We start from the raw sequence: 14,890 nt of genomic DNA, 5'->3' as shown, positions 1-14,890 counted from the left end.
TTACCTTGAGACTGGTCACCAGTGCACGTCCCACCTTTAATGGCAGAAGTAGGACATACTGTTGCATCACAGCTGCATGTAGGCTATTCTCGAATGGGGAAAGTGGCAGCTATGCGAGAGTCCTCTGGCACTACCCATGACTTCAAGAGTGTCAGAATCAAGACCCTACGTACTCTGTAGAGCAGAGAATAAAAGATAAGGCACGTTATTTTAGATGTGAAGGGAGAGAGCAGTAACCGAGCGTGTTTCGATGCGTAAAACATAGACGCGCCTCACAAAAGTTGTTTATTTTTTCTTTGCAATAGGCCCAAGTTTCACGTCGCATCGTCCAGCAAGGAAAACACTAGGTAGTTTCACCGCGGCCTATCTTCGGCTTTGCCTATGTGAGAGCTTGAATACTCGATGCGATGTGACACGCGTTCACATTTGCGAGCCCTTGAACACACTACACATCAACTTTACGGCTGCCAGAATTTGACAATCATCTGTTTTGGGGACGTTGTGTTTTATGTCCTCCAGTATTTCCAATCTTTACTTTTCGGCCTGTTTTTCCTTCGATTGATATCATTTAAGTCATTAAGGCCGTCTCTCCGGTGTTTAATTCGTTTAAAGTAAATGATAGATCAGTGACCTACGCTTCCAGAGGCACAACTGATCGGACCGGAATTTCAATTTCTACTGTTTCGTTACTGCAACCTGCGAACATTCAAGCAGCTGTTTACCTCCAGGATGAAATCTAGCACCCTATTATTACAGCCAGCTTTAAGAACCATTCGCAGGTCATGTAAATAATAATAAAAAAAATTTTAAGAGACTCTGTAGCTTTCGCAGTTTATTCGACCGGAGTACGGAATGATTTGCAGAGCAGCAGCGCAAAGGCACAAGGCCACAGCAAGAGAAGCGGCGATACACAGCGCTGCCCTTGTGCGAGAAATGAAGCTGTACAGCATAAACTGACGGGCACGTTGGTCAGACATTATTTGTTGTAGTGCAACGGCCATAGGAGGTCACCGGAACGCGAGGTCACAGGCAACGCGAGGTCACAGGAAGAGAAGCGACGAGACATAGCGCTTGTCTCGTCCCTTCTCTTCCTGTGACCTCGTGCCGTTGAGGCGTTGCACTACAAATCATGTCTGACCAACTCGCCCAGCAGTTCGTGTCGGGCAAGGGCACCTCGACTTCATTGATTAGTGCACGCTATCTAATTAGTTCGACTTTTTTTCTATTTTTGCATGCTTTCGCGTTCCCTCTATACAAGATCACTTCATGAATCCACCTCAACGACCCTTTCATATGCTACACTAGAAATGAATAACGAAATAATGGAGCTCGGTAAATATATTCGTTCCATTCTATTTCAAAGCTTTAATGCGCTTGTTCAGCATCTCTATTCCATGCTGATTAATTTCGTCAAAATATGGAAGTTCCGACTTGACTCTCTCGTAAAAGGCTTGCAGGTCAGGAAACTTGTTCCTCCGAAGAGCGGGCAGCTGTAAAGTGGGAAAGAAAAAAAGGCATGCAATTGCATCTTCAAAAAGAAACATTCACATATGTGCACAATCTAATCAACGTGAGCAAAGCCTGCTTTATCAGCAACCGTACTGTATTAGTGTAGTGTAATTTCGTAGTGTGTATTAATTGTTTTACAGCGTTATTTTAGCAGGGGTCCTTGTCGGGAACAGGCGGCGTCGCTACTGCCATTGGCTCAGTACTATGCGAAGGTTGATGGTGATGGTTAGATTTGCATCAAAGTCTAGACTTGAAACCTAGCGTATGTGCAAGACTGAGTTTTCTGATCAGGATGTTGATCAAATGTTGACTGGGTGGATGAAGTGCAGGGGTTAACGGATATGAGCCTTGTATGGTTATGTAACCTTTGCAAACCTTGATATCGGTGTTTTCGTTAGCGGAGCGGAAGACAGACAAGGTTATGCTACCATTTTCACCTCACGGAAGAGCGCGCAAAGTTGTGAACGACATCATCTTTCCCTTGTTAACGCGTGCATCTACACATCCTTAGCAGATATGTGTGGTTAGTGAGTGGCTGATTGACCATTCGCCTCTAGCGGTAAAGTCTGCACAAACGACATGCTGAGGGAATTGAGCCGTTCCCATCGGCGCCATAACATGTTTCATGCTGTAGCTGCCACGATCAACTTCTTAACAATGAATATGTTATTCAGGTGGTCATTAAACTCTACAATGATTTACTCTAAAGTAAGACAGTTCAGATCTCTCCCGTGAATTTCTGCGCGTGTGGCCTGCTGGTAAAAAGGAGCATGGAAGAGAAACAACAGCTAGAGGACGGTCACAATGAAAAACACGTGATGCTGTGCAAATTGGTCTTTTACCTGCAACTTCATGGCAGGATTAAGAGGACAAACAGAAATGAAAGAAAGACCAGCGAGCGCTTATTTATCGCTTGTTTTTTCATCTGTGGTTCGTGGTTGCCGCTGTGCGCGCGTTACGCCATCACAGTTACGGTACTTACAACAGGTACAATGATGACGTGTCTTAGAAGACAGCTGTCCTGAGGTTTCGCGTGAGGCATGGCACAGCTATTCTTGTGATTTCTTCGTACCGCGTATGGAAGGAAAGTACACATGGACGAGCACAACTACTCGAACATGCTTACCACATGCTCAGAAATCCAAAACTATAGATAGACAGAAGGCAATACTCACAATAGAGGAACTATAGGAGGAACAAGAAATACCATTGAGAGGAATACAAGCAAGCACGCACTCAGGCCCAAAAAGGTTTCACGTAATCTACAGAGAAGACTATGAGCCACAATGCGCACACTGTTGCATAGGGGCGGACCGTATGGTATTGACCTGACAAGACAACAGAAGTACAAATAACGGAAGAACGGATGGTTGAGCAGTGGGATGAAATGCTATCCAGATTACATTTGAAATTTCGGTAGGAGCTGACCGATAGGGCAAGAGCGCCTGCACGATCCAGGGAAATTCCGGAATAGGAGGGCCGACCACCAATTCTACATGAAATTAAAGAATTCTTTCATAGTCAAGAGAAATATTTTCCCCCAGCTGTTTGCCCTAAAAACACATGAGCTGCTAGAAAGTTGTTACTTTAGAAAGAGTTGCCTATACTTTCTACTTTGTTTTGCTGCGATTTTCAATGGACAACTTGTGCGATATTTTAAAGAGGAAGATAATGCTAATATTTATGAAGTGTTCTTCCCTGAGGCCTCGTATCCAATGCCTTGTCTAGAGTTTTAATCTACCAGTTTTACACGTCATGTTCATGAAACGTGATTCCGTTGGTGAACCGAATGTATGGTCTTCTTCAACTGGCCTTTTTCTCGTCCGTTGGCGAAGAGCTTCTTAAGCGAAACCTGAGCAGGAGTTGACAGCTTGAGGCGGATGTAAATTGTATCGTGCTCTGCATTAATTAGGTAGCCATGCTTGAATAGGCAACGTTAACGTATGTAACCAATGGTGTCTTCGCAGTAGCTTGAATGCACGTTTTGCGAAGCTGTTGCGAAGAGTGCATTGGTTACATACGTTAACCTTACCTGATCAAGCATGGCTATCTAACTCATGCACCAGCCTGACTAGGCCGACTGCAGGACATGGGCCTCACCCACATTTCCCTAATTAACCTACCCTTGTGCCAGCCGAGGCCACCTTATCCTCGCCATCTTTATAATCTCAGCCGCCCACCTAACTTTCTGCCGCCTACTAGTTATTGTAGAGCACACTTTCCAAGCGAAAGCTTCACTACCGGACCTCGTGCTTCGATTGCCGGGGGCCTAGTTTTGACCTCCAGCTGAGTTAGAGGTCAAACCATGAAAAAGAGAGAAGATACAATAAATAAAAGCAAAATTTATGACTGGGAGTTGAACCCATGGCTGCGCGAACAATCTCCTTCAAGGGCCGCTTCAAGGGCACAAATAAGCGTCCCTGGTGTGGTGATATTCCTACATTCACACACATGCACAGCTAATCCCAACCACTTTGACCCGCCCAACGCGGCGCTGGAGCAGTGATAGATGACGCTGGCCAGCGGCACCCTGGCGCCAGTCGCCATCGCCAAAGCGTCGGCGGAAGCTACTGGTGTCCTGGACTGAGGACCACACCCACCATCCGCACCGGTCTCCTTTTGCATAATAAATGTTTATTATTTTTTTCTCCATTTCGTTTATGCTTTTTGTCACTTTTATATCTTCTAATGATCTTCTCTCTCTTCTAATGATCTCTTCTAACTCTGGAATGATATTCCTGACAACATAATCTCTTTCATTGATCCTGGAGAGTTTAAAAAACATCTATGTATACATTTATTGCCCTAGTGATGTTCGAAATGTACGACAGTTTCATTTGTTTTTAACGTTGTTTTCCCATTTACCACTTCTTCTGTTGCCCCTGGTTGCCCTATTTTTTTTCACATGTTCGTGTTTCGCTTTTTTTTCTTTCTATTTTTGGGTCTGATGTTATTTTAACTCCGTTTTGTATAAATTCCGTGTACCTTTTATGTATGTGACTTGTACCGCGTTCTTGTACCGATGTTATGGTTTTTTCCTTCTGCATATTCCTTTTTTCGATTTGCCCCCCTCGCTCAATGCTCTTCGGGGCCTGTGAGGTACAAATAAATAAATAAATAATTTTATTCCTCACTTCCAGTCATCGTGGCGTAGGGTAATATGAAAAAATGGTTTCCTTCAGCATAGCAAAGTTTCTTTCCCTTGTCCACAAATATCTGCAGGACACTAATGCCACAGTGGAGAACTCTCACCTCCAGGCATAACGAGAGGTGGGCCAAAAGGGACAGGTCGGCCAGGGTGAGACACTCTCCCACCGCGTAGCTTCCCCTCTTCCCGATATGGCGGTTCAGGTTGCCCAAGACGTTTTCCTCAAACGCTGCGATTTCTTCGGGCGTCGGCTTCTTGAGGTCAAAAAATCGGGGTTTCTGCGTGAGGGAAGGCCAGAAAGGGCGGAAGTGTTTATAAAAAGAGGGCAATTTTCACCGCCAAGATTTTCTCTGCAGTTTGGCAAATTTCATTATCCCTGACCGGGCGAAAGTTCGTCTGTTTTGAACTACCTGAATCCAAAATCAATCAATCAATCAATCATTCATTTTATTTCCTTAAAAAAGGAGGAGTACGGGACTAAAAGCTCGAACAGCTTGACGAGGTCCCGACCCCTTGTTAGTTGGCATGACAGCAGGATGACGGCCAGTCTTACACAAAAAAAAATGAAAAAATATCACAAAGCAACGGGTAATACAGAATGAAACAAGACGGCAATCAATCGGAGAAGCAACAAAAGGTAATACAGATAAAACACACATAAGCAACAGTGGTGAACAAAATTAGGCGAATAGGAAGGCATGGTTTAGTCTTGCAAATGAATAAGTTGACAAAAACGTTTAATGCGACAGTTTCGGTTTCTGGAGGGATCAAAATTTTGTCGGTCTAGTAAATTTAACAGCGAAGGTAATGTATAAGACAGAGATTGTTCATCATATGAGGTTCTCGGGGTGTGTACAAACCACATTTCTTTATGTCGGGTCTGACGAATATTTGTGTTTTTTTGGAGTTTTGCCAGATGAATTATGTAATCAATGCCAAACTTTACAAAACCTTTATAGCACAACATCAACCTGTAATTATAAAGACAAAACACAGGAAGAATTTCATATTTTGGAAAAAGTGGTTTTGTGGAGTATGTATAATGGACATCAGCTATGTAACGTACAGCTCTTTTTTGTAGCAAATGTAGTTTCTGCAAGTTTGTCACGCCAGTTGTGCCCCACACCATGATACAATACTGCATGACAGATACATTTTCTGACATAAGGTCAGAAAATGTAAGAATGGCTATTAAATGAAGACGCTTTTACCCGCCAAGACTTTCTATACGTTCTAGAAGATTCCCCTAGCTATAGTGACTATTTTTATTGCGACAGCATGCCCGCTAATTCAAAAAGTGTGACATAGAGCGTATACGCTTACTCGCTCTTTGCGGTCGCCAGCAAAGGTGCGGCTACTTTATCCCGCAACTGCTAGCAGACAACTGAAATTCATCACTTGCGTTAACGCCGACACACGTTACCCTTTCTTTCTTCGAAGGCGTTAAATATCTAGAAAATTGTTTTCACTTCTGCAAAGCACTATAAATGATGGCAGTGTCAGAAAACCGAGGAGAAAAGTTAATTACTACGGTAGGCGAAAAATTCTACTATGAACTTTTCTGGTGGAAGGTACTCATGTACACATCAATGTAACAAGATATTTGTAAACAGGCGTCAGCAATTCAGGAAAACTGATAAGCGTTCTCTATAGAGCATGCCTTAAATGCGATCTCGCTGTTCGTACCTGTGCGAGCGTGTGGTTTAACCGCTGTCATGGGAGCATAAGATGACGCTAATGGGCCACTGTTTACGAAGGACACATTGGAGCCTTAAGATACGAACTGTTCGGTCTTAGTACAGAGTATCGTCGAAGGGTACGGCCATTGTAGGGGCTCTTCCCAGCAACTATATCAATTTCATGCGACTCTGCAATACCAGCCATTTCCACAATATTCAATTTTCTCTGGTTCGGCGAATGGAGTTCCGGCTCTCACGGATGTGAAAATGAAATCTAACGTTCGAAGAGCGCTGAACCTACCCTGACATTTCTGCTTTATTGCCTATTTTCACGCATTATTCGGTAAGAACACTGCTACACAAACAATGAATATACCAGGTGTCCCAGCTAAATGTAACAAAACTTTTAAAAAAGGCGAAGTTTCCTAGTTCAGTGAAACGAACTCAGGGTTGTTCATAGTCGCGTGGACTAGTCTTCGGTATTTTTTCGCTCTTCAAAGTAAATTCATTAGTTAAGTTTAATTAGCTCACTTTATAATTATTAACTTCAGGCAGAAAGTGTCGGTGCAAAAGTTTTAGATCACCTCGAAAAACCACCGTCAAGTTACGATTTACGTAGCTTCATTTATTGGCCTTAAAAGAAAGTTGTCACGTGACCAGCTGCTCGCTTACTTCTCTGCCCTAATGTGCACCCAAAGTCTCATCGAGGAGAGGACTTCAGAAAAAATGGATTTTATTCTTTAAGGCGCGTCTTGGGACGTTGAAGTAGCACAGTTGTCATGTGGAAGCTTTTTCTTATTGTGCGGGTTATGGTTAAAGGCCGGTAAAAAACATTTGGCAGAGGCTTAGCTTGGTTAAGCCCGGTAAGTTGCGAAAGCAATAGCCCTGGCTGCGCCTGATTTGCCTGGTGGTGTGTCTTGGTAGTGCTCTTAGTAAAGCTTATTTATGAAAGTTTTGCCCATTTGTTTTGCATGGCATTATACTCACCACACGGGGGACCCCACGTGGTGGGAGATTTATGCGTGCCTCGGTCGCCAAAACGAGCGGCTGACGTTAACGGATGATTGTCTAGAAGCTTCCCTGTTCTTTCACTCCCACTTCCTCCCTTCCTGTACGGTGTGGTTCGGGGGTCCACCGAGATGACAGAGAATTTCCTTTCCTCAAAAAGCGTTGCGTTCAAAGGGCAAGGCATCGCGCCGAACGGGTGGTTGCGTTCCTCCCTTCCTGTGGTTCGGGTGTCCACCGAGATGACAGCAAATTACTGCGTCATGCCTTGCCCTTTGAACGCACCGCTATATGAGGAAAGAAAATGGCGCAGTAATTCTCTGTCATCTCGGTGGACACCCGAGCCGACAGCTAAGCGCGCCGCGCGCGGCAGGAGCGGGAGTTAGGCCGCGCTCGGTAGCTGCGGCCTCGCTACGCGACGGCGCAAGTTGGAGCCCCGCTCTTGCAGCTGTGACGTCAGACCGCTAAGCGCGCCGCGTGTGGCAGGAGCAGGAGTTAGGCCGCGTTTGGTAGCTACCGGCCTCGCTACGCGACGGGCTGAAAGTGCAAGCAGTATTGCTTTCGCAATAAAAACTACTTTACGTAAATATTACTTCGCTGCAAATGTCTCAGTAAGCTGTTTCTCAAAGCGATCTACAACTTTTCCATTGACACTTTGTTCCTCAAGTCAATAACTAAAAAGTTAGTTAATTAAGCTTAACTAATTAGTCAACCTTGAAGAACGAAAAAAATACCGAAGACTAGGTTACGCGACACTAAACAACCCCCATTTGGTTTCAGACGGCTAGGACACCCCGTGTTTTTTAAAAGCTTGGTTACATTTAGCTCGGGCACCTGGTATACAGGGAGTTCAAAGTTAGACTTTACTTACTTTTTAAAACATGCGAATCGCTGTATACTAATTCCGCTTTTGCTTCTTTGTAATGCGGCCAGGCGGACACAAATTGGGGCAATAATTGTCGGCATGATTCTCGGCAGCGTTTTGTTTCTTGGCGCGCGAAACCAATGGATCACGAAAAGTCATCCGTGTCGTCGGTCGCTCTTGCAGGGCAGAGTGCCACACGCAAGATCTGCGTCACACGAGGGAGGTGCTTCACACCGAGAGCCGCAGTCTTGTATGCGTAATTAGACGAACTGAGACGAAATTATAGACATGCGTATTTTAGGGCACAGACGTGTTACTGAAATTGTACAAAATTGAATGGCCCTGAAAAGCAAATGCCTCCAAGCTCTCGATAGAAATATGCATGCTTACATTAGGAAATAAAAAGTTAATTAATGATTTTAGCTAAACTGAGTTTCTGCGGACAATTATTACCCCAATTTGTGTCCACCTGGCCACATTACCAATGAACAGAAGCGGCATTAGCGTACGGCGTTTCGCATTTTCTTAAAAAATCAGTAAAGTCTTTGAACACTCTGTATAAAAACCCTAGCACAGGCTAACAAGCCTGACACAGTAAGGCTAATATTCTTTTAGTGCCTCCAATTGCTATAATATTTGAAGCTATATCGGCGCTAGGTTGCGTATCAACCGTACCCACATGTCTCAGGGCCCCACTTCTGTGTAGCCCGCACCGGACTACTGACACGTTGTCCAGCGTCATCTTCCGTCCTTCCACGGGACCGGGAAGCTGCATAGCAGCACCCGATGAATTCTTCAGAAATGGTAGGGGTTGGACTGGAAGCTTTGATATATAGCCCTATAGTTCAGAAAGCGCTAAAAAAAAGTAGAGACATCCAGATGCAGGCACAGACGCACACCATGTGTGTCCCAATTTTTGTGCCCTTGTTGTGCATTTTTCATACCTGCAATAGATTATGCCAGTTTCCGGAGTCCATATCACACCCCTTACTCAGTAATCTAGTTCTCATGACGATGTGCCCCTCACCCAGACGAGTGCTATGCCACAGGAACTGCACGTTACAGGTCAAGAAAAAAGGCTCTTCGCACAGTACTTACGAAGAAGGTGAAGTAGTGGGGCTGTATAGTGCTGGTCACGGTTGCCAGCACCTGGTCGACCTGCGCTCGCAACTTGGGGCAGCTTGGGTAGAGAGCAGATGACGGCGCGTACTTGTTGATCAAGTAGTAGGCGATCGCTGAGCTGCAGTTTCACAAAGCACGATGAAAACTGCCAGGGAAGTTTTCAGCTTTCGTACTCCTGCAGCACAGAGGTGATTGACAGGGGATAGGAAATCTAAATTAAATAGCACCTGCTAAAGAGTTCCGACTGATGAGTTGACCAGAGTATGTCCAAGTAAGGTCACCTTCGATTCTTAAGCTTTTTATAGTGCCGCTTTCATGCCGTAATTAAAAACGTCTGCCATCGGACTTCAGAATCAAAACTCCTCTTGTAAAAAAGCATCCGCTCAAGTATACTGGCGCGAGCTGGGTTTCATTATCAGAGGCGACCGGCGCGGTCTTGTTGAATGGCCAACGACAAGGACACGTGTTGTACCTTCAGTTTCTTCGTTCGAAAGCTCGTTTAAAAACTAGTATCTCTGACTGATTTGGTTGCTCGGGCAACTTGGAGAGTACGGTGTGTCCGTCAAGGTCGACATTTTGGTAAACAAGAGCCTTAATAAGCACTCACAGCCAATATCACAATGACTTCAGATAAAAATTTAGGGCCCGACCCCTAAACGTACTGCACGACGGGCAATTATCAAAAGATACCTTTCATGAAGACGCACACCGTCTCATCTCTGGGCGCGAAGTCGTGCAGTAAATATCAAAAGTAATAATTTTGCCATCACCTTTCGTAAATGATGAAGCCATTGTCGTCGATGGTTGGCGCCTTGTGGTAAGGGTTGATCTGCGAGGAAATCATCACATTATTTTCAATGACTTCTAACTAAAACTGAAGAATGTGTTCGTAACAACCTGCACGCGACCTTCTTAAAGTAATGGGGGGATTATTTACCGGCAGGTGCATGATATTGATGATGATGATGATGTTGATGATGATTGATAATGACTGATTGATGATGAACCCCACCCACACGAGCGGGACCGGAGTTGTTTACGAGTTACCCTAGAGCTAATTTCTCGTGGGCGGCAATGCGTTTAATTCTTACGCCTACTATTGACGAAGAAGAGACTGAACGGTTCTTAATTCAAGTCCAACAGAACGAAAAAAACCTCCCGTAATTCTCTGCGATGCTATTTAATTTATTCTTAACTATGACTACATGGCAGAATTTTAGGCGCTAAAACATCTGCACGCAAATCTTGCAACCACATTAATCTTAGCTTGTGCGTATTCGGTTTTCAAGAAACCACATACCATGCATGGCCCCGACTGTACAACGTTTTGAATTCGAACATAGTCAAGATTATTTGGATACGGACAGTAAATTCTCTTCCTTCTTTAGGTTCGTTTGCTTCTCTGTGGGGAAGTTCAGCCTCCTCCAAACGTGAGTTGTTCGGTGGTGTTTTGAAGCACAGGAGTCCAGAAGCAGAAGGTACGAAAGGGAAATTATATTTACAGAGTATATACAAGGCAAACTCAGTTGCAGAAGCGTGAAGTCACACAGACGTTCAAGTACTGTAACTTAGAAGGCACTTATCTCACACAGAGATACTATTTCACACAGAGATACAACTTCGGGAAAATCTTACTCATCGACCGGCGGTCTCGGTTAGAGCCTAGAAGTTTTCCTTACGTGCTAAGCACGGAGCCTGGTTGGGACTTATCTCACACAGAGATGCGACTTAGGAAAATCTTACTCATCGACCGGCGGTCTCGGTTAGAGCCTAGAAGTTTTCCGTACGTGCGAAGCACGGAGCCTGTTTAGGACTTATCTCACACAGAGATGCGACTTAGGAAAATCTTACTCATCGACCGGAGGTCTCGGTTAGAGCCTAGAAGTTTTCCGTACGTGCGAAGCACGGAGCCTGTTTAGGACTGCCATACCTGGCTTTTCCTTCCGTTTTTATTACGTACATAAACAAAGGCGCTGGGGCGGTCATTTCTCTTGACCCGCCCCAGTCTTTGATCAACCAATCGCTACTTAATTTCGCAGTAGCCACGGCCCTGTGGGTTGGGCATAGCCTCGAAACCAGGGCTCGAATAAATAAATAAACAAATCAAGAAAACATTCGTAAAACGCTCTCCACGCAACACCCTCGCCTTCCCCCAAGAACGCACTTTTCATCTTAAGTGCATGCACGTGCGTAACTGCCTCAAGGCGGCCACCCTCTCGTGCTGCGTCCAACCGGAAGACCTTTGTTTACCTCCCCGCATGGCTACAACGCTATCAGTCAGCGGATCAGTCCTTTGATCAGTCGCGGTGGGAGGGAGACCACCCCTTTCGGGACGGCAACGCCACGCCGCATGCGCGCCCTCTGCCCGAGGCGTCACGGCTGCGTTCCAAAGTGGCCTCCTCCCCATGCCGGTAATTGCTTCCGCATTTGTTGCTGCACTGCGCGAGCCACGCGGGAAGTACAAAGGGGAGAGCCAGCGAGGTCGTGTACGAGGTGCGATCTTACACGGACGTTTCAGGGCTGTTGAGAAAGACGCGGGAAAATTGGCACCCACACCTCATTTGTTCGAGTGCAAGCCCATAGGATTACACTTTGGGTCAAAAACAAATAAGCCACTCTTGTCCACAGTCTGTAACAACGGTGCGTGATGTTTGGGTGTGGCAAAAATGATGACTTATTTTATCTCCCAAAGCCCCTCCTGAGGCACAAAACGAAAGATCGATTGTGCGGTCATTTGCGCACTAGAGACTCTGCCTTACTTGTGATAAAGTAAATAAATCTTACTCTCTTTATCTGGACACCAATGCCAACTAGTGAGGACTTCTGTGTGAACATTGCTCGTAATAAACTGGCAGGCCCAGCACGACTGCCTTAGAATATCTTCTAAGGCTATACTAGCAACTTGCTTCAACTGTTATCGCGCAGGTGACTCACTGCTCTCCGGATTTGATGGATTATCGCTTGCGCATATCATTCCTAGAAAGAAAGATATCACCACGCAGCGGATTTTTTCCGCCTAGAAGTTTGCAAGTAAGCAAATATTGGGAAGCGGTTTCATTGCCTTTTGTCTGTGGCTTTACGATTGCTATACCTATTTTCCTTTCGAATAAAACCGACACTTCCGCTATCTTGACAAAATAGCAGCGGCAGCCGCAGAACAGGACTAGTCTTAAATTTCTTGAGGAGATAAAGATTTCCCTGGCTGCAAGACTGAAATTTATACTTTGCTGCAACAGTGTACTTATCCGTAACGAAACTTTTACAATAGCGACGTGTAGTTCGAACTTTTTGAGGGTTGTAGACAAGTAAGCGCAAAAGGTTTTGTCAAAACAGTCAAAGGCACCGTACTGCCACGGATAGGTCGAGAGAGAGACAACTCTTTTGTCTCACGAAGCAATTCTATTGTCACCACTGCCAACAAAGCAAACAAGGAATCTGCCATAAACACACATAAAGGTTCCTTTTCAGCACACAAAGCTTAAAAAGAAAAACCACGAATCTGGAAGGCCTAATTTTAACTTTTTTTTCAGCACTCATTAGCGAAACCCATTCAAATTCCGAAAAAAAAATGAATCCAGTTCGTAATATGTTCAGAGCACTATAGAGAGCTAATTTTGCGTGTTTTCTTCATTCAAATGATGCGCTTCAAATAAGAATATAATAATAATAATAATACCAATAGGGGCCTGTAATTAGTCAGGAAATTCTTATCGCCTCTCTTATAAATTACCACCGCTTCTGCTGATTGCATACCGACTTGACAGACACCTGTCTGAAGAACGAGGTTATAAATGTGCTTCGAACACTGCATTATTTTGGGAAGGATGTACTTAATAGGCCTACTTTGTATGTTATCAGCGTCGAGGCTGCGTGTAATTTGCAAACTATTATAAACGGAATATACCCCGGGTTCTAGGGTTGGGTCGAAAAACATTCTGATTAAGGAAGCAGAACAGGGAACGAGGACGTAGACAGAAGAGGACAGACAAAAGCGCTGTTCGCTTTCGCTCTTTCATCAAACATGATCAACCATATAGCCCGCACCTCAACTTCTAAGTGATTCTGAGTTTTTTTTTTCACCCAGGAAGCAATATATAGTTGCGGACTGAAAAAAGGGTGAAGGAAACACAAGGACGAGGAATATACTTGCGGGAACATGATTGCAGCTGTCGATAACGTCTGATTCAACAAAACATTCATTGAAAGTAATATCCAAACTTATCCCTGATATAACACAACCGTTAATTTCGAGACTTTTGGGGGGCTTGGCTACCAGATCCTTTATTAAAAAGTTTGTTTGAATCCCCTATTTCCTTTCGGCAATCGAGCCTTACCTTGAGGTACTCCGCAGTCAGGTGGTCACCGTTGAACATGTCCAAGTTGCGCAGCTCCAGGCTGACACCCACATGTCTGGCAACCATGCGCACGAATCCGCAGGGCGGGCTGCCATACTGGTTGTACATAGTTACGGACATGCCGACGTCGCCCAAGGCTCCCCTTCGATCCAATCCGCTGGCGCACAACAGTGAATGCTCAGCAGAGCTTTATCTCGCTTTCTTTCGCGATCGGTCACACTCTTGCTACCAGCACCCTTTTAGTTCCTTCAACGGATAAACCAAGCGCCCGCACCAAAGCTTCTCGTTCCTCGCACTGCGATGCCAGACGCCCGAAGAGCTGTTTCGAAAGCTGTTCTCTGCAGCGACAGGCTGGGTGTCGCAACTGCGGAGAGTGCAACTGGCATTCCGGAGAGGAGATTGCCGGCCGCCGGACATCCTCGGCAGCGCCCTCCCCTTTCCCACCGGCCGGCTGGGTCGCGTAATGCTGCGCTAAGCCGCACCGCTCCTGCGTTTGCAACGAGCCCGGCAACAGGCACTGCCGGTGACTCTGCGCACAGAGAGGCTGCCAGGTGGCGACGCCGGTGTCGTTGTCGCTTGGCAGCCCGACGCTCGTCACTAACCTGGTTTTCTCCCGTCGCGAAAAAATTAAGCGGCTCTGCTGTCGGATTTCAGTGTCGCTACTGCTAGTATTCAGCTCAAAAGGCTCGTTAAAATTTCAGTCATGCATGTCGACGGGAGTGTGCGACTAAGGGAAACTACTGGGCGCACTCAGTAAACCTGCATGAGCGTAATGTGAAGGTATTTCCATTCTATTCCCAAATCTATTTTCATTCTATTACATGTGTATTTCAGTTCTATTCCTACTGTATTCTAATCTATTACTTTGTAGTTAGTACAGTTATATTAACTAGCACCGACTCATCACCATCATCCGGACTATACCTACTGCAACACCTCTCCCATATCTCTCCAATTAATCCTGCCTAGTGCTAGCTGCGGCAACCTTACGCCCGCGAACCTCAATCTCATCCACCCCAGTAACTTTCCTCCGCCCTTTGCTACGCTTGTTTTCTCTTAGAATACAGCCTGTTATCCTTAACACCCATCGGTTATCTTGCCTTGGCATTATATGTCCTGCTTAATCCCATTTATTCTTCTCTAGTTCGACTAGGACGTCATTAAGCTGCTTTTGTTCCCTGACCCACTCTGCCCTCCTCCTTTCCAT

General features: G+C 45.3%; 1 protein-coding gene across 1 annotated transcript; it reads right to left on the bottom strand.

Annotated features, from left to right (window-relative positions):
• Positions 1–1,350: 1,350 nt before the first annotated feature.
• LOC149344650 (glutathione S-transferase 1-1-like) lies at positions 1,351–14,089 on the bottom strand. The gene is made up of 5 exons (XM_089542649.1): positions 13,663–14,089; positions 10,099–10,157; positions 9,305–9,446; positions 4,762–4,935; positions 1,351–1,490 (listed from the first exon to the last, which is right to left on the bottom strand). Exons 1-5 carry the CDS (start codon positions 13,801–13,803, stop codon positions 1,353–1,355), a joined length of 654 nt encoding a protein of 217 aa, XP_089398775.1. The 5' UTR covers positions 13,804–14,089; the 3' UTR covers positions 1,351–1,352.
• Between the last annotated feature and the right edge of the window lie 801 nt (positions 14,090–14,890).

Source organism: Amblyomma mixtum, chromosome 5 (assembly GCF_055824585.1).
Source record: "Amblyomma mixtum isolate Tamu chromosome 5, ASM5582458v1, whole genome shotgun sequence".
NCBI lineage: Eukaryota > Metazoa > Arthropoda > Arachnida > Ixodida > Ixodidae > Amblyomma > Amblyomma mixtum.
Note: the sequence above shows the minus strand (reverse complement) of the source record. Positions and strands in the feature narration are given on the sequence as shown.